The sequence below is a fragment of the Trematomus bernacchii genome, unplaced genomic scaffold, assembly GCF_902827165.1.
Source record: "Trematomus bernacchii unplaced genomic scaffold, fTreBer1.1, whole genome shotgun sequence".
In the NCBI taxonomy this organism is placed as follows: domain Eukaryota; kingdom Metazoa; phylum Chordata; class Actinopteri; order Perciformes; family Nototheniidae; genus Trematomus; species Trematomus bernacchii.
In genome coordinates this window covers 5,876,400-5,903,185 of record NW_022987588.1, presented here as the reverse complement: position 1 = coordinate 5,903,185, position 26,786 = coordinate 5,876,400, and the positions used below count along the sequence as shown (strand labels likewise).

At 41.2% G+C, this 26,786-nt stretch overlaps 1 protein-coding gene across 13 annotated transcripts in view; it reads left to right on the top strand.

Annotated features, from left to right (window-relative positions):
• Positions 1 to 366: 366 nt before the first annotated feature.
• mcf2lb (mcf.2 cell line derived transforming sequence-like b) overlaps positions 367 to 26,786 on the top strand; it is a 45,483-nt gene continuing 19,063 nt past the window's right edge. For 7 of the 13 annotated variants that reach the window (XM_034128863.1, XM_034128861.1, XM_034128858.1 and 4 more), the window contains exons 1-4: positions 9,581 to 10,018; positions 18,488 to 18,571; positions 19,643 to 19,757; positions 24,498 to 24,588. In XM_034128863.1, coding sequence (XP_033984754.1) covers positions 9,592 to 10,018; positions 18,488 to 18,571; positions 19,643 to 19,757; positions 24,498 to 24,588 — 717 coding nt within the window. In that variant the 5' untranslated portion in view covers positions 9,581 to 9,591. Of the gene's footprint in view, positions 900 to 6,068; positions 6,261 to 6,784; positions 6,858 to 9,580; positions 10,019 to 14,165; positions 14,252 to 18,487; positions 18,572 to 19,642; positions 19,758 to 24,497; positions 24,589 to 26,786 lie in introns of those variants that run through there. The other 6 variants (XM_034128859.1, XM_034128857.1, XM_034128867.1 and 3 more) reach the window with 5 other exon arrangements.

Here is a 26,786-nt window from a genome sequence, read left to right as displayed (position 1 = left end):
AAAGAGCTTGAACCTTCATTCATTGAAAAATAAACAGTCATTGCAGTTTAGTAAAAATGCATCATGTATTTGGCCTTTTGGGAAGTTACCCAACTGTAATGACCAAGTGTTGTCACATGGTGGCAACGCAGCACCAGCAATTGTACATGACTAGCAGCACTGTATATCTCTACATAAGTAAATGTTCCATCCACACAGCTGTGATGCCTTGTCTCCACACTGGGTGTCGCTATTGGATCAGCTATGTGTGTGAAACTGCATCGATGACCTTCACTTCCCCTCCCCCTCTGTGTCTATCAGGTCTGTACAGGTTCGCACCATCATGTGTGCTGACGCTGAGGCATGCATGTGCGAATGAGGCTGCCCTCTGCTCCACCTCCTCCCCATCTCCATCACCGGCGTCCTGAGCTCTGCATCCCTCTGCTGAGGACTCGTCACTGCAGCCGGGGCTGTGACAGCAGCTTCAGCATCATCCCCTCACCCGCCTCTGATGCATCCTCGAAAGCATCGTTTTCTCACAAGCATCCCAGCACCTCTGAGCTGCACACACCCCCTCTCTCGCCCATCTCTCTCCTCCAGCATCCGTGTATCGCCAAAGACAACCAGGCAGTTAAATCCCGGGCTAGATTACCCTGCTGCATCCCCCTCTTCCCTTCTGCTCGGCTGGGCTTGCCATCGCAACAGTCTCCCCTCTCCCTTCCTCTTCAGCATCATCCGCTCTCCTCTTCACCATTCAGTGAAAAAAGCAGGCAAGCTGTCTCTTTTTCCTGCAAATGTGTCCATTGGGTGGGCAGCTGGGTTACCGCTGTCCCTTTGGAGGATGATCCTGTGGATGAAGACAGAAGAGATGGCCGTTGGGGAGCTGCTGGAGAGACTGAGGACTGTCACTCGGAGCATAGGTGGGTGACAACACACTCAACACCAACTATAGTACCTAGTCATTTATTCTTGATTGCAGACATTGATATCAAGCATAGATACAGCTGAAATCATAATCTGGATTCAGCTACAATAAGAGATGATATTGTATCTCTTTTTTTGATTGATTTTAGGCCAAATAAAGGGTGAAACATGGGTTTGTAAAGGAAAATGCTGGATCATCGTGTCAATTAGCAAAACATTTTGTGTCTCTGCTGCTGTTCATGCTGTGTCTGCCTCAAGCTAGGGAGGCGTTTGGCCTGTAAGCTGTGTGTTTGTCGCATGTTATGATTGAACAGTTTATGTCTGCAAGGAAAATGTGATATTGAGTCGTATAATATAAATGATATAATAATAACACAAATTATTTGTAATGCTGCCAGATTCAAAATGTTTGATTGCATTGAATCTGATGTGTAATCTGAGGATGACAGCCAGATGTACCAACACACAGGCTGCAGACAGGATGATTTGTGTTGTGATACTCTCCCTCATGGGCCTCATGGATACTCTTCCTCAGTACTCCACCCATCGGTTTCAGTATTGTTTGATGGAGAGAGATTAAGGGTAGAAATGGGACACTGTGACCTTTCACATATCGTCCTTTCCCTACTGTAACCCTTGACTGTTACTTAACATGTACACGCCACTCCAGGTTGTCACATCACCTCTTAAATGTTGCTGTCAGGGCCTTGCTATTGCGTTTTTTGCAAAGCTCATGTGTGTGTGTGTTCCTGTCCTTTCATATTCTCTCTGTGCGGTCAAAGTGGCTTCAGGAAAACATTTTAGGCTTTTTTTTATATCTGACTGCAGTAAAAATTCATTACACAGTCATGTAAGAAGAAAGCTTTTTCTGACCCTGACACTAGAACCCATTTCCAGACTGCAGATATGATGTCCTGACGTTTCTCCTGCAGCCTTGTGATTTAACAGATTTTTCTCCTTTATCAAACTAATGCCACTTAGATTAGAAATTGAGTGATATGAGTCATATCACTGGTGTTTGCTTCCCTTCTCCTTTGATCCATTTATAGAAATCTCATTTAATCCACTCACTGCCTGCACACAACTACATTTAACAAGCATGCATGCACACACGCAGACGCACACGCATACACACACATACACACACACACATACACCTTGACCTTGTTTCATTGGATATCAGTGATGATGGTTGCATTTAGAGAACACACAGCTGCTCATGTATTGCCATGTGACATTGTAGTTTGCATCTCATTATTTATTTTCTGTATTTGTAGCAACTGTATGGAGAGAGAAAAGTAAAAAGGTCTTTAATAGGCTTATACTGTCAACGACTGTCCATTTTACTTATGCATATATTTTTTATGTCGATGATGGCGAGGCTCATGCTGCAATCATAAATTCAGCACGGTGGACTGCAGTTGCCTCTCCTTCTTCACCAGATAGTGAAAGTATGGCTGCAGTGAGTGGGTGGAGAAGGTTATGGCTATGCCAAAGCAAGAGGAATACAACTGAAAGAAATTCAGATATGAATGATAATTCTTAGCTGAATCTCTCTACTACAAGCATGATTTAAAAAGTTCATATTTTTCACTTTACATGTACAGGAATGAAGTGCCTGGCATTATACTTTATATTTTCAGACATTGCAATCAGTGGCAGCTATGCGTTTGTGAGGAAATGTGAGGAGAATGTGCTGCGACAGGAGGACGAGAGCAGTAATCGGCTCAGAGTAGAGACTAACACTGATCATAGTAGACAGCAAAGAGGAAGGGAGAGTGAGGAAAAGAGAGATTCAGGGAAACAAAGTTAACTGAGGATGAAAATAATTTAGCTTTGACTAATATGACAAACTGCTTCTCCTGAGCTGAAAAGGAGGTGTTTCTGCAGGAAACAGAAAACTCTTGTTGTTTTTATTTCCCCCAGAGAATACTTTGCGAAAATATCTTTAGCTCCTGGTTTCAGACTGACAGTGATGTGCTATAAACATAACTGTACATGCAATATCCTCAAACTGATATAAAATCGGCAAGATCTATTTCTATCCCACACTGTAGCTGACTGTATCCTCTTTTTGGGTGAATATTGTACATGGCAGCGATCAAAACCATCCATCTATCAGTGGGGTCATCTGTCAGCAGTGAGTGGGCAGAACTGTGAAGCCAATCTTATCTTTGCTCAGTCAAAAATAATGTGCATTTCCTTATTTCACATAAATAAATAACTAGCACATGTAATATTTACAATCAATTTACTAATTTTAACATCTTAGCATGCTAACATTGGCTAATTATCACTAAAGGAGTACAGCTGAGGTTCATGGGAATTACATTTTAAACATGTTTTAAGGATTAAACATTAGTATTGGAGAAAACGATTTGATCCTGATAATGGGGCTAGATGACAAGTCAAGGGACTCCAAAATCTTAGGGGATTATAAAAATGTGTACCAAATGTAATTCAATAAATAGCTGTTTACAAAAACCTCCCAGTGGTGCTAAGGAAATGTCTAAACATAATAATTTCCTGGTCCCTGTAGTAGGTTTTAGAAAGTTTCCCTTGAAAAGCAAAAATTGACCTGCTAGTGGCGCTACAGGAAAAGACAGGGGATCACCAACCAGTATGCTTCATCTTCTGGGAACAAAATATATCCATACAAAAGTGCATGTTAATCGTTCTAATAGTTGCTGAGATATTTCAGCTTGAACCAAAAAAGTGAACCACATGACCAACATTGCCAGCCGTAAGCGACAGTGTATGTGTGGCTAAAAAATATGATACAAGCGAAGCTCTGGAGTGAGAAAAAATACTTTTTAACTTAGATTGCAGATTAATCAGTGAAATGTATCTATTTATGTATTAACTTATTGTACTTGCAGCCCTTCTCACGGGCAGTTTCTCCTCTCCCCGACTAACTGGGCATTTGACCTACTTCCAGTTGATTTAAACAGACACATCCAGTTCAGGCAGTCACAGGTCTCAGCTTTTCCAGAAGGAATGTGTTTAACTGATGCCAGAAGCGGTTATTTTATTTATCAGTCAGTAATGGTGAACTAGCATATTATGTGTTGTAGTTTGTATGTTTTTTGATATGCTGCGTACTGTATGGTTAGTATGTGTTCACACCTCTCTGCTTGTGTGTGAGAGTATAGTGCTGTATTAGCAGAAGATGAGGTTAATGGAAGTGCTGTGGCTCGGTGGCTAGTGTGCTGGACTTTGAATCAGGGGATAGCAAGTTCAAGTCCCACTGCAGTCAGCATGTCGTTGTATCCCTGGGCAAGACACTTCACCCCAAATTGCTCCTGTGGGGATTGTCCACAGTACTCAATGTACTGTATGTAAGTCGCTTTGGATAAAAGCGTCTAACAAATGACATGTAATGTAATGTAATAAAAGTGTCTGAGCTTCAGGCATCCCAGCTGTCTCATGACTTTATGTTTGCTATTTGATCTCAGTCATTGGTTATTGATCATAAGCTTCCCTGTTGCATTGTTTTTGAAAGAAAGCAGAACACTGAAGGCTACTTATAAATCAGATCTTTGTAAGACTTTTTTGTTACCATAATGTGAGTGTCAGGTTTCTTTTTCACTTGAGGTCAGGGGTTCATTCAGTCAGCTGTGGCCTGAGACACCAGCAGCGAAGCCTGCTCAAGTAATGCGATAATAAAGGATTTTTTATTGCATTTTAGGGAGGATAGACTATATGCATTTTATATTTTTGATTTGTTCTAATTTCAAAGCTTTGTTTTAAATGCCTCCAGTTATATAATTTCACTTCTTATACAGTGGATCATACTGTATATAGCTTATGGATGTCACAATACCAGAAATAACATTATCATTTACGTTTGCACAACACACAATTTCACAGAATACAGCATTTGGTCAATATGAGGGCAAACACTGACCAAATAGGTACATACTATTGCCTTTATCTGCCTTAGCTTTATTCATTTACAAATGTCTGCATGCTAACAAAATGCTATGATAGTAATTATTATACATCAGTTTATTATTTGTCACTGTGTGAACACCCTCACAGCATCACTACTGACTCAGCTGTAGATTCTTAGTCATGGTCTTTGTGGATTTCAGCAGTTTTGGACAGGCAGAACGAATACACTTTTGTGCACTTGCATATATTTGTGTCTTCCTAGGCTGGTACACTTGCATTTGAAGTCAGTGTACAAGCAAACAGAAATGTAGTAAGTCACAGCCACAGGAGATAGGTGATTCCACAAACGAGGGATCAGACCTGATTAACAGGGCAACAGTAGAGAGGGGGGGGGACGACACAGTGAGATGAAGGGTTAAGGGTAGAAGGCTGATGGTGTGTGTCTCGTCCCCCTGCAGTCTCCTCATCAGTATGTGTGAGAGTCCACTCCTCTCATCTCTATTCTAAGCAAATAAACTGCAAGCAGCCTTTTGCTCGCCAGCTTTGACCACACAGACGCATCCAAACAAACACACATTTAAAAGCCTACCACCAAACTCTTCCACTCTCCATGTTTGTTCCTCCACCTCCGTCTCTGACACACCCTGAGCTGTTTATGTCCACCACTAAGTTTAAGTGTTGGAAGTTTTTTTAACGTTTTCCCGGGAATGAATGCATGAAAGAATCCATGGAGATAGGAGGGAGGGAAAAGGCAGATTAGTTAAGGAGTAGGGGAATATAATTAGCCTGAGCAGCAGAAGGGGATTTGTGCTCCACCGGCTGCCCTCTGCTCCAGCCCCCCCTCACCCTCCTCCCCTCCTACCTTCCTATCCTTCCTTGGAATCCTATGCTACTCTGAGCCGTCAATAGATGCACTTGCGACAGGCTATGCATCAGAGTGTGTGTTTGAGCAGAGCTGGGCCCATTCTCACCTCCAGTTTTTGTTTTAGAGGTTGTGCAGACCGTGACTCAGCTCTTTCTCTCTGAGTTTTTTTTTTTTTTCTCGAGTCCCCAATGTGGCACTGCAGCAGAGACACCTTGTGTGTAGTTAATGCTGACATCTCCTCACAGGATGCATGTGAGAACATCTCGGCGTGATTCTGCGTGACCCGGCACGTTACAACAAAAGAAGGTTCTTCCCATGCCTGCACTTAGAGGCTGCGATTTGGAGTCTATTAGTGTGTGCAGCGGAGCTTTGCAGGTGCAGCGAGGGGTCTCTCTGGATGACAGAGTTTGTTTGAGTGTGTGAGACCAGCGGCCGGCTCTCATGTCTCTGCATGAGTTTCTGAGGGAGGGGGGTGAGGCATCGTACCGGATCGTAAACCGCCTCAGTCATCTGATCCAGAACCTGGACATCTCTGGACTCGGATCTCCTTTCCCTTTCAACCCTGCCAGCCGCAGGAACTCCTGGAGAGACTGGGATGGTAAGATCGAGAGAGGAAGAGTGTGTTTCTGGGTGCAACTTCATAATGTTCAGAAGACTTAATGCCTATATGTTTGTGTGAAATGTATTCCTTAGTTAAGCTCTGGCCAGAGTTCTGCAGGGCATCACGCCCAGAGCCTCACACACAGTGTTTCCTGTGGGCTTCCCTTGTTCCCCACTGGCCTGTTTCTGTGTCTTTGTGCAGCTTGTGTCTGTCTGTGTGTGTCTGTGTGAGAGAGTGCGTGACTGAGCAGCTTAAACTGCCACTTCAGTTTCCAACATACAGATCTCTGCAGCTGCGGTTATATTTATTTCCGTAGCAGCTACAGATTCTTCGGAAAATGCCGAAATTGCAGCACACAGCAGCTTCCAAGCACACGAGCTGGTGCAAAGGAGTGGGAACTGCTGATTACAGCTGCTAAATTGGCTTCCTGTCAGCCCGATCGTTGCCACTTCGAGACCTTGGTTTTTTCCACTGCATAAAAAAGGACATTTGCAAGGTTTTACTAACAGTCAAGGGGGAAAGGCATGGTGAGGAAGGCCAGGATGAGTGCTCCTCAATGGGATAGCGGGATGCCGATGGTCCCTCTTAAGCCACGTGAGTCGGGAGATGTATGGATGGTATTTCTTGTGGCTCTCGGTGTGGGTAGACTGCATGTGTATTTTTGTAGGTGCATGAAAATCTGACCTTGTATCCGTCTGTGTAAGCTATTTTCCTATAGCTTGCTGACACAATGTATGTGAAAGCCTCCTATATTTGTCTCCCAGTGGGGTTGTACATGCAGCCTATGTTTGTTTTGTCCCTGGATGAAGGTCGCTACATGTTCAGATCTATAGCTGTGCCTGGCATTATGGATTATTTGTGTGTGTGTCTGCAGATATGAACATATGTGTACTTTTCTTATCTGCTTCGCTCGTCTGTACCTCTGGCTGCTTGGTTTCAGGCTCTGTGTTCATGTCTCCCAGCTCTGTTAAAGTCATTAGCCATGAGGAGAATTCATTTAAGAGGAACTATGTTTTTGTGCTAAGCGTTTTTTGTTTTTGCAGGCTGAGGCTACCTTGAACTGATAGTGATACCATAAGAAAATCTGTAAGAGAAGGAATCTTTTGGTAATGTAATAAGTATTTTCAGAATATGTTTTGTGTGTTTGCTTGCATTGTAGGTTATGCACACAATGATATTGATCTGCAAGTTATTCTACGTACAGCTGATTCTTTAGTGATTAGTGATAAGTGATTTTAGAAGAAGCCCAAATGAAACTCTGTTGTTTTCAAAATAACCTCCTGTAGGATGTCTCGAAACATTTCAGTCATTCAAGTGTTTCTTTTATATGCACTTGTACCAATTTGTGGTCATTTTGCTATGTTTAGACAGTTGGACTTCTCTCTGTTGCAATGGTGGGTTACGTTTAATTAACGATACAAACGTAGAGTCCGGCAGTGGCTCAGTCAGTAGGGGCTTGGACTGTGAGCCGTAGGGTCGTCGGTTCAAGTCCCCGACCAGACCTAAATATGGAGTGTGGACTTCTACTTGGAGAGGTCCCAGTTCACCTCCTGCCCTGCCGTGGTGCCCTTGAGCAAGGCACCGGACCTCCCCCTTCCCCCCCCTCACTCCCATTGCTCCCCGGGCGCTGTACAATAGCTGCCCACTGCTCCTAGTACTAGACTCCTGGTACTAGGATGGGTTAAAAGCAGAGAACACATTTCACTGTGTGTGCTGTGTGCTCTGCATGTGTGACCATTAAAAGAGGGTTTCATCCCTCCCAATTCTATCAATTCTATTCTAGAGAGTGTTGTAAGTTCTACAGAGAGTGACAAACTCGCTTTTAGGGGCTATATAAACAAAATTAATTTAGGACCAGGGGATCAATTTTTAGATATTAACTTAGATCCCAGCAGCTCCTATTGGATCAACAAAAGGCTTTAAAAACTGGATTTCGCCCTTTTAACTGGGCGGACATCATGAATCAAACTATAATATGGCAATCATCTGGCAGAGAGTTAAATCATTGTTTTTTTTTGTTATGTTAAACATATTTTTCTTTTGCACTGACTGAATATTGTTATTGACTTGTATAGTTACGAGTCAATAAGTTCGAGTAAAAGTACATTTGATACACTCGTTGCTTTCAGTCTTGGCAATCCCCCTGGCTTAATGGGACAACACAATGAATCAGTGTGTCTAAATTAGGCTCAGACTGCGAGTTGATCAGCGATCTGTCTCTTTGTTCGACCCTCTTGTTCACTTTGCGCTGCGCAGTTCAAACCCTAATGGCTCTTGTGTTTATCTCTCAAGGTTTATGACACTGATAACCTCGTGCTTGCCCTTGCGTATAAAGCAAACGCGTGTTAAACACAACCCCCACCAACACACACACGCAAATTAAAGCCTTGATACCCAAGCACACACACATGCATCCAGATATACATGTACACACAATCAACATCTCTTTCCATAACATTTCACCACACTTAACTTGTAATTGTAGATAATGGAGAAGTATGAGGCAGAATGGTGTCTATTAGCTTGTTTTGACTGAAATATATATTTTACATAACTCATTGAAATTGAGTTCAAATTGCCACATTCTGTGAAGAAACAGTGTCGTTCTTTGAGAGCCCTCATCAGAATTAAGTCTTTCAGTAAAGTTGTAAGAATGGGCTCTTTTGTAAACAAGAATAGGGGCTGTGAATGGATACAGTCTGTGAATGGTTAAATGGGGACGCAGGCAGTGTGTGAATGGGCTGGTCAGAATGGAGGCTTTGTACTTGTGGTCCACATCTCCTGAGATAAGGCAGACGAGTGTTGTTGGCCTAGGTAAATCAGCGCCGGGCAGAGGACTGGGAGCTGCAGTTTTACCACTGTGACACAACATGACAGAACTAAGCATGCTTTACTTTTTCCTGTTTCTCTCTTATTGTCAAAACTGGATCCCTTGTTTTTAGGTCAGACTAAGTCATTCATTCGCAGGTTGGAGACATTGCTATTCAAACGGGAGGGGTCAGGTAATTGTCTTTTTTTAGGGGAGGGGAAAGGGTCGCTGGGTGAACAAGGAAGGTGGGGTTGAGTGCTACACTGTCGCTTTTGTCTACAGGGAAAGTAACCTGAGGTTGCAGTAGGAAGTCCACACGGTTACTGAGTGACGTCCTGCAGCCTGTAGAGCGGGAGGATGGATCTGCAGTCTGGTGACAGGTGGAGTCAGAATGAGAGGGATGTAGTGACAGTGATATCTTTTTTGCAAAGCTGCATGGAAGTGGAGAAGAGGAGTGAGCAAGACGTAGACTTGGACATCAGGATGGGGGGAGAGAAGAGAGAAGATTCAGGCTTCTTGATGGAAGAGGATGTCGAGGAAGACTCTGGGATTGGCTTTAAAGTGGACGGGAGTCCTGCTGTAAGTGCAGGCTCAGCTGAACACTCTGAAATAGAGGAGTTGGACTGGATTGTAACTAAAGGACACACAGATGTTGTGTTAAAAAACTTTGAACAAAAAGAGGGAAGTAAAGGAGGAGATGGAGGAAGTCAACCTTCAGAGGATGGTGAGACGGAGGCTGATTCAGGGTCAACGGAGAATGAAGAGACTGAAGCAGAGAAAAGAGATGAGATTGATGATCAGAATGAAGACATGAAGAAAGAAGAGATGGAGGGATCGTTGGATGTGTGTTTGTGGCCGGTAGAGGAGGGTGGGGGTCATGTACGCATCTCTCTGGAGGAGGTGGAAAGATACTACAGATTTTCTCGCTGCTGCCACTGGCTGTGTGGTAGGTGTCAAATTATTGATCATTTTCTCTTATCTTTTCTGTTGATGTGGCACACTGCTATTGACGCAGTCTTTAGTTACACTATTTGTTTGCAGTCTATCCCTGTTTTATATTGAAACCACAATTTGGTTCTGTTATCTTTACCGACATTGTCTACCTGCGCTCTACTGTTTGTTTTCACCTGCCCTCTGCCCGTGTTCTCAGCAAGAGTAAGGATTGGGAAAACATAGTAGTTGCTTTCTTTGTCATCATTGAAATTGTCACCCTATTTTACTGTGCAGTTTCACGTGAAGTCTGTCTTTTCTTCTTCTTTGATGTCCATTTGTTATGACTTTTTTAAAAGCTACAAAAAGTGGAAGAAGTAACTCAATAGATTCTGTAAATCAGAGATGCTTCATCTTTGTCATGCTGTGTGTACGTATGTGGGGGTCTTGCACATATTTCAATCAAGAATAACGCATTTAGGCCAGCCACCTCTTAGTTGATAAGTCGTTTTGGTCCTTTCAAGATTTGAATGACAGGAAAAGGATTAGCCCATCTCTGGTAAACACAAGAATTAAAGTGGTGCTATTGCATGATCATTTCTGAGAAACTTGGTTTGACAGTTCTGTCGATTAAATCAACTAATCAAGCACTTACAATTGTGTTAGTTGACTTAGAATGTATGTCGAGGACAACCCTATGTATTACTGCACTATATTTAGACAGAGCAATGGGTAGAGGAATTTCTGTTATTGAACAGGATTTGATTAGCTGAAAAAAAAACTCTTATTTGTTTTTTAGATATATATTTTTGGAAGGATTTATTTATTAGTTTGTTGGCTATACATATTTCATTCAATTTCCACGTGGTGATTTTCTGTTTTACAACTTTTATAGTTTGTTTTTCCTGATCACAAACCAAATCCTGCTGCACAATTGTTAACCCACTGTCTTAACCATTGCCCCTTGTAACCCCCATCCCTGATATTATAAGCACTCATCTGCCACTGCTCAGTCCTATTTAGTGCGTTGTTGTTGTCATCCCCCTCCATGACCATGACTGTAAGCCCCTTACTCCAACTTGCTGCCCTCCCCCCTCTCTCTGTTTATGGGAGACCTTTCTGTCCCGTCCTTTTGCACTGAAACTCGGACCTGTCTAATACATAAACTAAGTATAGGATATTATCTGAATACCTTCAGATAAGGACAGTAAACAAACTTTTGCTGACGGAGTTATCTTGATGGAACAAGCTAAACAGCAGCTGGTTAAACAATTTATACTTTTTGTTTTGTTAGGGAATTGTTGGCCTGTTGCACCAAAGTGTTCGGCTTCTGCTGTAGTCCAGTGTAATCTGTGTCAGTAGAGGCAGGCAGTCCAGGTGTGTGACTGTGACCCACTAACGTTTGACTCTTCGCCCACAAACGTGAGCGTGAGTGCACACTAATCCCCACCGATAAGCCTTATAAAGAAGATTAGCTTCTCAACCAGCGGGAGCTGTGTGTATGTTTACGTGCGTGTATCTAGGGAATGGTGGAATAATGTGAGTGTTTGTCCATGGTGTGTAAGTGTTGTATTATCTTAGTTTGTAAACAAGAAAATAGGTCACATTTTTACGTCATCTTTATTTCAAGGTTAAAACAGCAAATATCTTCTAAAACAAATGCAGACACATGAATAAATAAACCAAAAGTAATGTGAGACCCCATCAACAAGCTTCATACTTGTTGTTTTCCTGTTGAGAGGAAGTAACCTGTGTGTATCAATAAACACAGACTGATTTTCATATTGGCCACTTCCTAGACAATAATGCATTGATTAAATAAACATTTTGAACCTATACCTCCCTGTCCTTTATAAGATTCTTGTGACATCATCGATACTTGCTGATTGTCCGGTTTCTTATCTTAGAGAAACAATAGTATCTGCCTCTTTTGCCCTCATTCTATTGGCTGAGGGCTGTTAACAATTGTATTCTACTGCGAGAACAGTGAGTGGAGAGACAGAAAAGTGACCAAAATGTGACTGAAACTGGATTCCTACATCTTCCACGAGGGGATTTTCAGTAACAGAATAGCCTCACTCTGGAAACAAAGTACAGCTATTGCTGACCTGGGTGGGGGGTGGGTTTGATACGTGTGGGAGTTGCTTGGGGCAAGGTGTGGCTGTCTGAGTGAGTGAGGCTGGGTCAAAACGTGGAAACTGATGGAGGTTTCTGTGTGAACTTGCGTCCATGAGGAGCGTGTGAGCGCTCTGCAGATGGCTAGACAGTTGCAGTTTAGTGTCCTCAGGCTGTTAGTGGTCATTATTAAAATGGCAACATCAAAGATACGTTGGTCATTTATCAAGTCTCAATTACACTTGTTTTGTTCTGGTCTCACACGCCCTTGGTTGAGGTTGAATTGAAAGAAAAGAAGAATAGGAAATGGTCTCAAGTAGCATCCAATATCAGTCAAACAGTTGTCCATGATCAATATCTGTTCACTGTGACATAGGAAAAAGTTCAAAGAGAAAGAGTCAAATGAGTTACCATTTTACCTATAGGTCTATAAATTAACACGACTGCTTTGCTTCTAAAGTCAAATAATGTTTCTCAAGTAAATAATGATAATAGAAACTGGCACAGTGCATGAGGCTGCGCGATCAATAATGCTTGCAGCAACTGGTGGGCTATTAATTTATAATAGATGAGCCATTTGCCATATACAAACATAGGCATTCCAGTTGAAGAGAGTTTAATTGAATAGCACTTCAGGACACCATTAGTTAACTAGATTTAAATCCAATTTGATAATCAGCCTGTCTATTTGTAACATTCACGATGCATAACGTGTGTACGTGTCTGTCAGTGTGTGTCTGTGTTCCTTGGCGTGGTAGAAAAGTGTAATCTGTGCGTCCAACTGAGAGGTCTCCTGCTGCCCTGCAGGATTTAAAACCACCTGCTTCAGTGAGCAGAAGCTGCAGAGAGACGAGGTTGTGTTGTTGTGAAGTTCTTTACTAACTCATTATTACCTACTGCTGTATATGTAGTACTCTACCTATAAACAATTCATCCATTATCAGGTAGTTTCTGACTTGTTCCTCATTAGTTGTTTACTCACAGTTTCCTATTTCCACTTCCTGTTCTGGATATTGAGCTCTTGTTTCTATAAATGCACTTTTTAGAAATTGCTTTAGACAATAGCATCTGCCCAATCTGAAGGCACAGGGAGTAGGATTTTCCTAGAAGAAAATGGATACATTCATAGAAAAATAATCCCTGTCAATCATCATACTTAAAGTTTCTAGGGATTGAGCTCTATAAAACGTACTGACCAGGTGCCAGATTGTAAGCACGCACCCAAAAGGAAGATAAGAAAATGGGAAAACGCAAATAGAGAGAGGCAAAACGCCAACCGGATAAAGCTCCTTCCAAGTTGAGAGTGAATCCGGGGATAGCTTTCACCCGCTGGCGTGCACCATAACCCTCTTTGAGACGGGGGGAGGTAGAGCCAATTCAATGTTGTGTTTACAAATCAAAACCTACTCATTGTACATTCAATGTAATGTTACTTAATGTGAGTATTGTGCAACAATCTTGAAGTTTAATGGTAGTTTGGAAATCAATCTAACATTATATGGCATGCTCTTTGAAATGTGTCACAGCAATGAAATGTGTCAGAAAGTTGTAGTAAATGGGCTTACACTGGCTAAGACACTGGAGTGGTCCTTTAAGTCCCCTGAGCAGCTAAAACCTTTGATTGATGCTGTTTTGACACAACAGACATGGCACCAGCTGGTCTCAGGTTTAAAGGAAGTAGGAGATTGGAAATGGCCATAGCAAGAAAGACACACATGAATGAATCCTGTCCTTAAACTGTTTGTGTTTGTGTGTGTTGTGGTTTCGTGTGTAAAAGAGAGAGAGAGAGAGAGAGAGAGAGAGAGAGGGATAGATAGAAAGCAAGCAATGAATGTCAGTGTACTAACACCCTGAGGCAAGTCACCTGATAGGGCTCGTTGTCAAACAAAGAGTTAACAGCGAGACTCGTTGGTTTGTTTAAACTGGAGTCAGAGGAGGGTTTCGAGTAAAAGGGCTGTGCCTGTGAAGAAGCAGTCAGTCATAATAACATAAAGTATAAAGACGACAACAACAGTCATAACGGTAATGGATATTATGTTAAACTACAAGATGGATTGAGCTCCAGTTAATATGAGAGAGGATTAAGTGGGGACGAATTTGCCTGGTGTCACAGGGCAGGTGTTCTGTCAAACAGGTAGAGTTGTACTGTGTATTTATCAAATGTAAAGCTGGGACGAGTTACTTTATGCTAAGAAGCCGTATGAAGGATGAGAAAGTAGTATTTCCTGAATTCTTCTTATCTTAATTGTTGCTTTTAAAGAGTATAATGACATGAAATATAACAGCCAATCAGATGACAATGATATATTCAGACAGTGTCGCAAGCTGTGTGGAAGCTAGTAAGCATTCAGCATGTGTTTGGTAACTGTGAAGTTAGCTTTGAAGTAGTGGCACACGATTTTGAAAAAAAAAAAGAATTGCAATTGCTTTTTACTGATCTGCAATCGCGATATGATTCACGATATTAATGGGAATGAGCATTATTACATCATTGTTATAATACAAAATTGACATATAATGATAATAGTGGGATTACGTTTTTTAAAAGGATCTCTACTGTACCAACAAGATTTGTATTGACTCGAAGGCGAGACCTATCTGAAAGACCGCAATACTTCATTCAGATATTTTACCATATTTTGCTTCAACCAAATACTGCGCCTCCTGCAATTTGGATACTGCAGTTGCCTACAGTATATTGAGATTTGGATTAAACTTTGATTAACTGTGCAGCCCTACCTTAAAGCATTGTGTACCCCACTATATACGGCCTTCTTTTGGTGTGGAAAAAGCAACGTTGCTTACGACGAAACTTGCTCCATAGCGTAGTGGTAGCTAAATGTACGTTTATGTATTATCGCTACTAGCTCCGTCATAATCAGTATTATTGTTTCAGAAAATAGTGGCCTCGGTCAATGAGCTCATTCATAATTAGGGATGTCCCGATCACCTTTTTTTGCTCCCGATCCGATTCCGATCATTTGATTTTGACAATCTGCCGATACCGATTTTTCCCGATCCGATCTTTATGCAATGCATTAAGAGAAAAAAAAGGAGAAAAGCATTCAAGTCGTCCCTTAAACCCCACGTTCTCCACCACAGATAACGGCTGGTCATCCAACGCGATGAATTCAGCTATCTTGGCTGTTATTCTTTTGGCCTTTTCACTGTTCTGGAGCAGTTTCTCTTTCCTTTTAAAAGTCTCTGAAAGTGTCGGTTGTTTCAGTGCCGTTACCTGAGTGGCCGCTGTGTACTCGTCGTGTTGTTGTTGGTGTTTGTTTCTCAGGTGGCGTATTAGATTGGTCGTGTTGAACGTAGCTCTGTTCTTTCCACCACGCGGAACCTCCGCCTTGCAAACATTGCATCTGGCTGTTACACTGCCTTCGCTTTCAATTTTATAATACTTCCAAACTCCTGACATTTTCTCTGTCCCGACTCCCGAGTCACCAGCTGAACGTAGCCTCTCGTTACACCAGCTGAACGTAGCCTCTTGTTACACCAGCTGAACGTAGCCTCTCGTTACACCAGCTGAACGTAGCCTCTCGTTACACCAGCTGAACGTAGCCTCTCGTTAGCTTACTGCTACTATTAGACACTGCGCCCACTCTGTTGCCAGATTTGAGAGAAATAAGCAACCAGGTCTATGAAAACAAGCCCAAAAGAAGCAACACATACATGATGTTGTGTCATTTTAAACCAAAACTAAGGCCTCATGATGACTTTAAGACGTGAACATGGTCATTTTTGTTTTGTAACATTAAATTAAAAAAAAAAAATTATAAAAAAAAAAAAAAAAGAATTCCCGATCCCCGATTTTTTTCTCCCGATTCCGATCTTTTGAAAATCACGTGATCGGCTCCGATCCCCGATCACGTGATCGGATCGGGACATCTCTATTCATAATGTTTACCCACTAGCGCTCCAGTGTGGGTTCAGTCTGCTGATATCTGACTTATGACAAAGCTGCATTTTTAGAACTATATATTCTTTAAATATTGCATTTTATTTATTTTAATTATATCATTTATTTCTATTATTATAATTATTATTTATTTTAGAAATGATATTTGTTTATGATTATCATTAATCTAGGTGCCTGACAGTGTAGTTCGTGATTTCCTCGAGACTTGTTATCTTTACATTATGAATAAACCGTACACTAAAGTTCTGTAGCCAAGAGAAAAAGTCCAATGATTTCATATTTAGTTATAAGGACAGAAACATCTTTGTAAAAGGGCTTTTTAGTAATGGTATTATAAATTAAAGAGCACTTGCTCTAAAGTTACATTACAAACATAAAACGTTTTGAACACTAATGGTTATGAGCGCTACAAATAAAACTAGAAAGACCTTTAATCCACACAGAACAACTCTACACAGCGTGGGAATGTATTGTTGTTTATCTGTATAATGTGTGTAAGGAAAACGGAGCAAATAAAGTAAGGGTGGGATGAAAAGTCAATATTGTCCTCTACTACTTTGCCTTACCTGTCTTAGCTGTACCATTGCAGCCCGTTTACAGTCACTGCGAGAAACTCCCTTCCTGTAATCCGCTGGCTTTTCTGGTCCCTGGATGACCCTGCATGGTTGTTGTTCCTCCATCATTTCCACCTGTATTTTATGCATTCAGCCCTTTCAAACTGAAGTACATTGAATTCAATTATGCAGATGCGAAAGCTCTCCAGCCCTGGGCATTTTGGTGGAGTGGAAGTGCTTTTATTCAGAAGATGGAAAAGTAATGAAAAGCTGAAGAGGCCACGCTTCATGTTTTTATGGCTCTAAACTATATGTGTTCTTTTAGCTTTAATTACAGGGCTACTTTTGGCTGGATATGTCATTCGTAGCACGTTTAAACATCCGCTGGGCAGATGTGGCCAGTAACTGAGGAATTGTTTTTCAGGTTGCCTTGATAGAAGCCATCTTCACACAAATGTTTGCACACCAAAATGCCCCAAGGATTGATACTGAAAACTACTTCACCTTCCAGCAGCTTCTCACGACAGTATCTGACCCCAATGAGCCGGATATCTTTCATTTCCCTCAGGCCTCTCGCGGTTCAGTTCAAAGAGACATGAAGCAGATAATGTTGTCTTTAGGGATTTAAAGAGCCTTGTGAAACGTGTTTTGTTAATATATTTTGGGTTAGGCAGTGTGAATCCAGTGAAAGACGTGTGTTTTGATGTGTTTTATTTGATGTTTTAAGCTTGAGTACACTGTATATATGCCAGAGATGTTACACAGAGACACATAGCGAAGCAGTAGTAGTAGTAGTAACTGTACTCGTGCCAATGTTTCTGTATTGATCTGTTTTGCCCCTCACTCCACAGATCTAATTTCAAGTTGAAATGTTGCCCAATTTCATTCAGGAAACAAAGCTGAACAGTTCCTCATATTTACATCAGTGCATATGCTACATATTGTAGGAAGGCTGTTTATGTTTTCTGCATATTCATGAGGCTCAGCAGCTGGCAGAGACAGCTGTTTTCAGTGTAACCTACTTTTCCACATTCATTTTGTCTGACTAAATATCTCTCTTTGTGCTCTGTATTACCATTTAAAGCACACTGGAAAGATACTTCTGTGTTCAATGTTCATCGTTTAATGCTATTTATATGATTTATAGAGGTATACAGTCTGTTAGCTCGACTTCTAATGCCATCTCCATCTCCTACTGGGGCAGTGAACCTTAAATCTGATTATTTTAATCCTCATGAAGGGGAGACTTAGGGGGGATGGAGAGCTGCTGAAGGTGGAGTGGGGGGACCACAAAGACTGTTAATGTATCAATACTGTATGCAAGTCCCCAGTAATCACAACTCCCCTTTGTATTTAGTTTGAATGCTGTCTTTCTACAGAATGAATGGCAAAGCAGTTTTTTGATATGGCCTGTAGTTTTGGTCACGTCACGTCACTGGGTTTTGTTTCTTTCTTTAGTTTTGTGCTGTATTGTAATGTATTGCATTTTATGTTATTGATTGTACCATTTGTTTAATAAATTTAAAAAATGTGATCACAAAAAAAAGCAATAAATAATAAACCTACTAATACATTTAAGTACAATTATTTCCAAAGTAATTTTACATGAAAAAATGATCTAGATTTCCTGCTTTTCTCTGTTTTATTTCATAATTAACTGAATATATAGGTTTGGGACTGACAAAACAACGTCATTTATATAAAGACATCACCCTGGACTTTAAGGGATGGACTGTTTTCACTATTTTCAGACATATCAACCAAACCCATAAGCTATAAAACATCTGGCAGATTCATCGATAATGGAAATAATAGTAAGCCGCATCTACCCTTTCCATACTGTACATATTCAGCTCTGATGTCCCTAATATTATCCTTTCTCTGTTTCCTCCAGATGAGATCATGCAGCTGGACAGCAGTCCCATCCGAGCTGCGGACATCACCCCCGACCTCAAGAAGCAGTTTGCCATCCTTTCAGGTGAAACTTATTCATATCTTCTCTATATTTCTGTCTGACATGTCTGTATGTGTGTTTGGGGATTTGTGTTTCCCATCTCAGCTCCTGTCTGTCATTTTATTTCTTAATTAGCACACACCACTTATCATCCGTCATCTCTGCCACCTGAGGAATCATTTATATGTAACCTCTCCGCTTGATATTTGCATAGTTAATGTGAACAGTTTGCTCCTGGCAGTTATGCTTTGCTATTCAAATGTAACCTTCTTCCTTTTCCTCTTCGCTGTTAGTCTGTCTTCTTGCTGCTGTTTCTTAATCCATATTTCTCTCACTGCCTTTGTATCTATCAAGCTTACGATAAAATACATTTGTGTTTTATTCCCAGATATTTGAGGCATGTTTCACAGCCAGACATTTGTCGCAGTTATGATCCAGTCCTACAGTATTATTAAAGCGCTGTGTGTCTGAGGTGACCTTGTGGCTGCAGCAGACTCAGGGAACCATTTTGCAGACAAACATCCAAGCAGACGCTGAAACCATGACCATGCACTTGCTGTTGCTATAGCGATGAGACAAGTAAAGGCTGTTTATATTCCAGACACATGCGCTGACAGAGCAACTGTTTCACACAGGGAGTGTGTTTGTGTGTGTATGTCAAACGTGAGATTGAACATGTCAATATTTCAAAATAAGAAATGCATCTGTATTGGAAGAAAATAATTGTATCTCAAACTACAGGCTTCTTATGTTTGCTTTAATATAGAAGCGTTTAAGATGAAATCCTTTTTAGATGATAGACATTGCAGTTTCCTTTCTGTTCAGTTTCCAGACTTAAGCATCAGCGCCCCCATGTGGCCACAGTGTCCTTCCAAGAGACCTCTCCTTGGCGGTTTGATTAACAGAGCCCCTGACACGGCGACTGACAGCATGAAAGTTATTATCAGCTCAAATGGTTTTATTGTTGCCTCAGTTATTATACCGTCATATCTTTTGAGCACTGTACTGAAATGCAACATCCCCAAGGACTCAAAACATTGTTATGTAATTTTGTATATTCACGCAAAAGGTATCAATGTTTCTGTTGTTTTCTAGGAGGAAGAGGGGATACCGGCAGCCCCATCATTGTATTCCCAGAATTCCCTGCGTTTGGAGAGATCACGGACGGAGAGTTTCACAACGTGCTGACCTACCTGACCAGCGTGCCCAGGTAAAGTCTGACACTGGCTGAATGTCACACACACAGATCTGAGATGTTGAATGTGCATTAACCACAAGCCTGTCTTTTTTTCTTACCTCTTGTATCATCGCTGATTTCTATTGATACATTTCCTTATACTTTTTTTGTTTTAACTACCAAATTCACCTGCCACAACCTGCCCAGTTGATGCTGATGAAATTGCTTGGGTTTATAGTTAAACTGCGAGCAACAGCCATTATTAAATACAGGGGTCTCAAACTCAAGGCCCGGGGGCCAAATCCGGCCCGCGACTTCGTTTTATGTGGCCCCGCAAGAGCTTGCAAAGAATATAATACGTTTATTATATGGTTACATGCCACTTTACAGAAGCAGGTTGCCCATAAACTACATGTCCCACAATGCATCTCGTTTTGTGACATGTGCACTGAAGAGACTTGCAATTATTTGCCCTGGACTTCTGCTTTCTGACGTAGTTAATTACTAAGTTATTATCCTATCCGATAATAATCCAATTCAGAGGCAATAATGTAATATAATACATTATTTTATATATATATTATATATTTATATAGTTACAACCGGCCCTTTGAGTGCAACCTTTATGCGAATGTGGCCCGCGATGAAATTGAGTTTGACACCCCTGTACTAAGACATCGATTAATAAAGGTAGAAGTGATGTTTTTGGGTGCGAACTGAAAATAGATGGATGGGGGAATAGATAGAAATTACTTGGAGAGAGGCAATATAGATAACGGTGTTGTTCCCATAGACTGTATATATAAAGGTTGTTCCTGAAGATTCTTTTGTTTATGATGTCTGCCAGTAGGTGGCAGCGGGGGCCTCATCACAGTTTAACTGCTAAAAGGTTTACTGTATGCTGCAGAGGATTTGTGCAGTGGATGAGACAGTCAGTGTATTGCATATATGTATTTAGGGGGAGAGTGATTCCTTGTATTAATAAGATGGCCAATTAATCATCCAGGGTCTTTATCAGTCCTCTGCAGACAGTCTTTGTACACATGGTAGACCAGACGAGACATGGGGGGAGGGGCAATGTACAAAACCCTCCCTTTCTTACAACTATTCCTCAAGAAAACCATCCCCCGTCCCATTTTCCTCTTCAATTTCATAATTGTACCTAACTATTGAGTCCTGTGTTGTCATGTTTTAGCTCTCCCTCTGGCTGTCCCACCCTTCTTTCGTCAGTCCCAGAATGGCAAAGTGCTTAAAAATAGAGACTGCAGCGATGCTGACGTTTTGAATCTGAATAATACATACAGACAGCTGAGCAGAGCTGAGTCACGGAGTGTGTGTGTGCTCTTTTGGGTGTGTGTGATAATTCACATGAAACCTGTTCAAACTAATATGTCTATATATGAAGGCAGACATGTGCTTCTTTTCTAGGCCTTTAAAACATCAATATCAATTCAGCCTGTTTTGTGTCACTTACTTTAACACGTTTTTAGTCAGGATTAAAAAATGTTAAGCAAACAGTATTATGTTTCAACATCTGGAACATCATTTCAAGTTTTTGTTTCAAATCCAAGCTAAAAAACAGGTAACAGGCTCGTAGACAGATACAATTTGCATTTATCATAACTTGACCTTCTTCGTGATCTGAGCCTTGAGGTTTCCAGTCATGTGACGGCAGGTCGTCCACAGGAGTGAGACTGCGTTGAGCCTCGAGCTGATCTGAGTTCAGCGGCAGATGGCTGCAGCTACCTGAGGGAGCGACTCCCCGACAGGACACACAGCAGGGAACAGCTGCTGCGTGTGTGAAACAAATACCTTCAGATCAATATTAACGGCAGACATAGTTTCATCATGACCTTCTTGTATAGATGAGAGTAACACCTACGTCACTTCCGGGCGAAATGTACGGCCCCGCCCACTTTTGGTGGAAAACAACACTGTCATTTGAATGGCGGTCAATACAAATTCTGAAGTTTTTGCCAATCCGATCAAAAGTTTAAGAAAACCGTGGATTTTTGGATCTTCAAAGAGCCCGATTAAGATGGCCAGTCAGGCAAACAATTACATTAAATCATTTGAAATTGACGATCGGGCTTGTTTTCATCTTGTTTATTAACTTACAAACATTTAGATTTTTAAAGCCAAGTTGTGTTAAGTATTTAATTACTTCCAGAATCCTAATTTATTTATATGTGCATATACAGAATAAAGAAACCAAAGAAATGTAGTAATAACTAAATCCTCCGACCATGTCCCCAGCCCTCCCTTCTCTCGTTATCCCCCCTTCGTTTTGCATATGATTGCACTCATGAATATAATAATGCCAGATGGTTTTATGTTGAAAATATACAGTGGACACTAATATATTATCCCAGATTTGAAACGCATTCTGCACTCGTGGCTTATTTATTTAATCTGTCTTTGATTTGACATACCATTGCTCTTGTATTGATCAGTCAGAGTGCAGGAACATGTGAGTTGCTACCTCTGCACATGCATCCATGCAGCACATTTCCCTCATCGCTGCATCGCCACTAACCTTTCTCAAAACTCACAGCTTAACACTTTGTCCGGAGGAATCCAATTATTATTAGGACACTCATGCATGTGCAGCAGAAACACCACCAGACGGTTTCTATGAATATTTGAATTTAATCATTTATATGTGAAACAGTGTCTGTTTACAGTACAATAAGTTAACTATACTCAATATACTCATTGTTGTGCATATAAACTAAACACATGTTAAACAGATAAAAACATGATATTATACGACAACAACTTCGACTTTGTCTAGGATGGTGATTTTTAACTATTTTATTTTTTATAAGACCAAAGGATTAATCAATGTTTGGAGAAAAACGATTAATAATAATAATTTTTGTTTCTTTTTTGTCTTGAACCTACACTTTATGTAGAAAACATGAGCTTGTATTTTGAGAAAGGTGCCTCTGTTAACAAACTAAATCAATAAATAAAAAGGATAACAAAAGAAAAAAAACTCTTAGTCCCAACGAAATTAAAGGTGGGGTAGGTAAGTTTGAGAAACCGGCTCGAGATACACTTTTTGTTATATTCCATGGAATGCTCTTAACATCCCGATAGCAATGAATATCTTAAGTGCTTTGACAAAAAATACATAAAAAAAATGTCATCTGTGGAAGCCGTAGTACTGTAAAAAGCACGACCAATCATTTTAGCCGGCCCGGCTAAAATAACTGGATGGCCTACCTGCCTGTCAGCCTTCCATCTGTGCACAAACTTATCTCGTGCCCTCATTGGTCATGTGCGCGTTCGTGTGTGTTGGAGGAGGGGCTCTATAAGGAAGTGGCAGATTTTCTCCGGTTGTGTATTTTCAAATTCTAGCGCACTCGAGCCGGTTTCTCCAAAATGACCTACCCCACCTTTAAGAACAAGAACAGATTCATATTTTTTATATTATTTTATTATTGTGGAATGGAAACTTAAACAAAAAATCAAATAGGACACAAGCAATAGAAAGTAATCTGCCAGACATGATAGGATTATAGCAGAGACTCATTTCACCGTGCTCTCACCATAAACCATCCTCTCATCTCAGCAATGTGTAAATGTGTTAAAGGCAGTAAAAGCTCTTGTCCCACTCGCCCTCTGTCCTCCTCCTCCTCCTCCTCCTCTTCCTCCTCTGCGTCTGAGATGTAAAGCAGTTTGGTCTCTGAGTGGCTGAGAGTGTCTGTGTGGATGACTGAGCGAGAAGGAAAAGCTCCAAGTGCAGAAAAAAGGATAAGAAATGCCGCAACCTACGTTACTGTAAAGGAGAGTGAAAAAGGAGCCATGGATAAACAGTCTGTATGTTCTTAGGTAAAGCGTACAGTGGCCTCACTTCGAGCCTGTCCCCTCCCCCACATATGTTAAGATCTGCTGACTGGCTTCCAGATCCGCTCATCACTCTGCAATAGGCTTGTGCTTGAGCAGCTCCTGGTGTATGATTGGACGGCTGATAGATGCAGTGTGTGGGGTGGGGGGGGGGGGCAAGTGTGGATGCTGTGGTGGTTCGAAGCATTTGGCTCCCTCTTATTCAAACAGCACTGGATCTACCTCTGAGACACATCCTTGGATCTGTGTTTTTATTCTGGCTCCATTATCTCAAGGACTGCATTTCTTTATCTGTGTGTGCAGAATGATGGACCTGAAAACAGATACTTGAGGACTGCTGGATTATTATATGTCAGTGATGCACCTGTGCTGTAGGTGCAGCATGTTTTTAACAGGGGGGTCTGCCGGTGTGATGCACATGCGGTTGTCATTGATTGTTGGTGCTGTGTAAAGCTCAGCCCTCATCTCTCCGGGGAACAAAGGGGGGGTGCAGGGGGAGAACTGGGGGCTGATGGCCAAGAAATCTGGAGGTACTTCAGCGCATCTCCTTTTATAGACTGCACCAGCTGTCTAAGAAGATAAAGAGCAGCAGAACAAAACAAGAAGCTGTGAACGAGCACTTCAGTTCTCCACTGTCTCACTGTGCACACGGCAAAGGAAAACTACGTTTTGTTATCTCTCCTCTTCAAACTCTTGCATTTTCTGAAGACTAACTACTTTTCAGTCCTTTAAAAGTCTCTGCTGCACAGACTGTCTCTGTGGCAGTGTGTGGATTTACTTATTCTTTGTAAGTGTGAGTTAAAAGTTGGTTTCTCTCACCATTCATCGTGCTGTTATATAAAGATCTGCTCACAAGTTAGTGTGTATAATTAGTCCACTGTTTGGTTTGAGTTGAACATTTTCCCTCTTTGTGTGTTTTAGTTTGTCTTCGACGGGAGTGGGTTTCATTCTGGTTATTGATCGCCGGCAAGACCGATGGGCAGCCGTGAAGGGGACCCTGCTTCGAATCGCAGTAAGTCTCTCTTTGTGTGTGTGTGTACATGTGGAGGAGCACCTACTTCCTGTCTGTCCGAAACACTATAGGTCAAATTTGAGGGTTTAAACTATTTTGCTTCCACGGCATGTCGTCCTTCAGAATAATGGAATGGAAACATCAAAATAATAATTTTTTGGTTTTTCTGTTTATACTTTACTTTGTTCATGATTGTTTTTAAAGATCTCCAAATTCACCAAAAAGTTGGCATTAGATAATGACTTATTTAAAAATTAAAACATAACATTTCACAAAAGTTCAAATATGTATTATTTACGTCAATAAAGATAATATTTTGGGAAGTGTATTTAACTATACATGTCTTCAAACTAAATAGAAATGTTCCTTCTCTGAGCCAAATATCTCCTCTTGAGTAGCACAAACATTATTCAAACTTTTCATTTTTTATTCCTATCTATATTCTGAAGATTTATTTTAAGGACTTCTTAAGATAATGCCTCATTTGCACATTTAAACTACATTATTTTGCCATTCGAAGACATATCATCTTAAAATATGTGATCAGCCAGGTAAGTTTCATGGTGATTTCTAGTTCAAATCCTTAGCCTATTCACCTGTAGTCTCTTTGTGTCTGTGTTGGAAGAGAAACAGCCCTTTTTAATCTAAATGAGAGGAACCATTTCTTTAGAGTGCAGGTCCTTCACCCTCACCCACAGAGAGGGGAGGGGGGGTCTGTCCGCCCAGAGGAAGGTGTTTGGAGCGTCTCCATCTCTCTCCCTCTCACAGCTCCAACCCTAATATCACCCCCGCCCTGGGGGGTTGATATGAGCCAACCTCGTCCTTGAACTCCATCCCACCACCATCACAGCCTGCCATGTGTTTCCATAGTTACAGTGACAAATAAACAGTCACATGCCAAAAAAAAGGAAACAGAAGGAGAAAATGTTTCTGTTGTTCGTTCATTCACAAGATGGCACTAAACATCTTAAGTCCAAGGCTCCTCCAACATGGCAACATACTATAAACTAATGACATACATGTATATTAGTGCAATAGAGTAGATACTGATGTTATGGATGCCTCATATTCAGCCTGGTTATAGACTTCCCTGCTGTGTTTCAGGAGATGTTCTACATATCTTAATCAGTTGCGTGCTCCTGCAGGCAGAGAAGCTGTTGTATAAACTCTCATTTGCACATCATTTGTTTTCCTATCACCTCTCTCATTGCTTCATCACACCTTGTTTTGAGACACATAACTGATACTACTCATGTCATTTTATTGTGGCTGGATACAATGCAGCAGTGGAGCATCCCCCCCGCTCGTTTCTCATGTCCCAGTGTTCTCCTCTGGGAGCTGAAATGCTTATCTGTTCATCTGTGTTTCATGTGTTGTGTGTAGAGGTGATGAAGCACTGGCAGCGCTCCTTAAAACGTGTGGGGGAGAATTACACTCATCGCACTATATTGCTTTTTGGGGCTCAAACAATGTCGACACAAGTTTTTAACAGCTTTACCACCTTCACTTATATCAACATTAACCTTTATTTCCTGTCAGTGCAGTACATAAATGTTTATTGTTGTTGATATACAGGAAACAGGGGAGCGTTTGTTTTGGGCAGATCTATCATTAACACTGAAGGCAGCACAGCAATAAGTCAACACAGAGAGGGATATACGAGAAAATGAAATGTCTGAGAGAGAGAATGAGAGATGAATATCAGCTCCCATGTCTCCTGAGACCACATGGGAGACCACATCGCTCATTTCAAATTAAATCAAGCTTTATTAATCCCACAAGGGGGAGTTTTATTGGCTGACAAGCTGCTAATAGGCAGCGTTCACTGATCTCTGCAATAATGTCCTGTTGAGGTGATTCAACCGTGCTGCTAAATGGATTATAATGAAAACTGGCACTTCTGTATCTATAGCAGCGTATATTTGTAGTCGAGTAGAGCTTCAAAGAATTGACGACCAGAAAAACAATTGCCAGTTATTTGTTCACGCTAAAATGTCACACAAATTTTATTTTAGACCAAAAATGTCCTGCTTTTCGTGGTATAAATAATTTCATACTAAACTGTATTTCTGGGTAATAAACTGACAGAACTATACATTTAAATACATAACCTTGGAAAGGAGGAACTGAGGCAGACATTTACTTCTGTTTTCTGACTATTTATAGACCAAACGTAAGAGTTAGTTGCAGCCCCATAG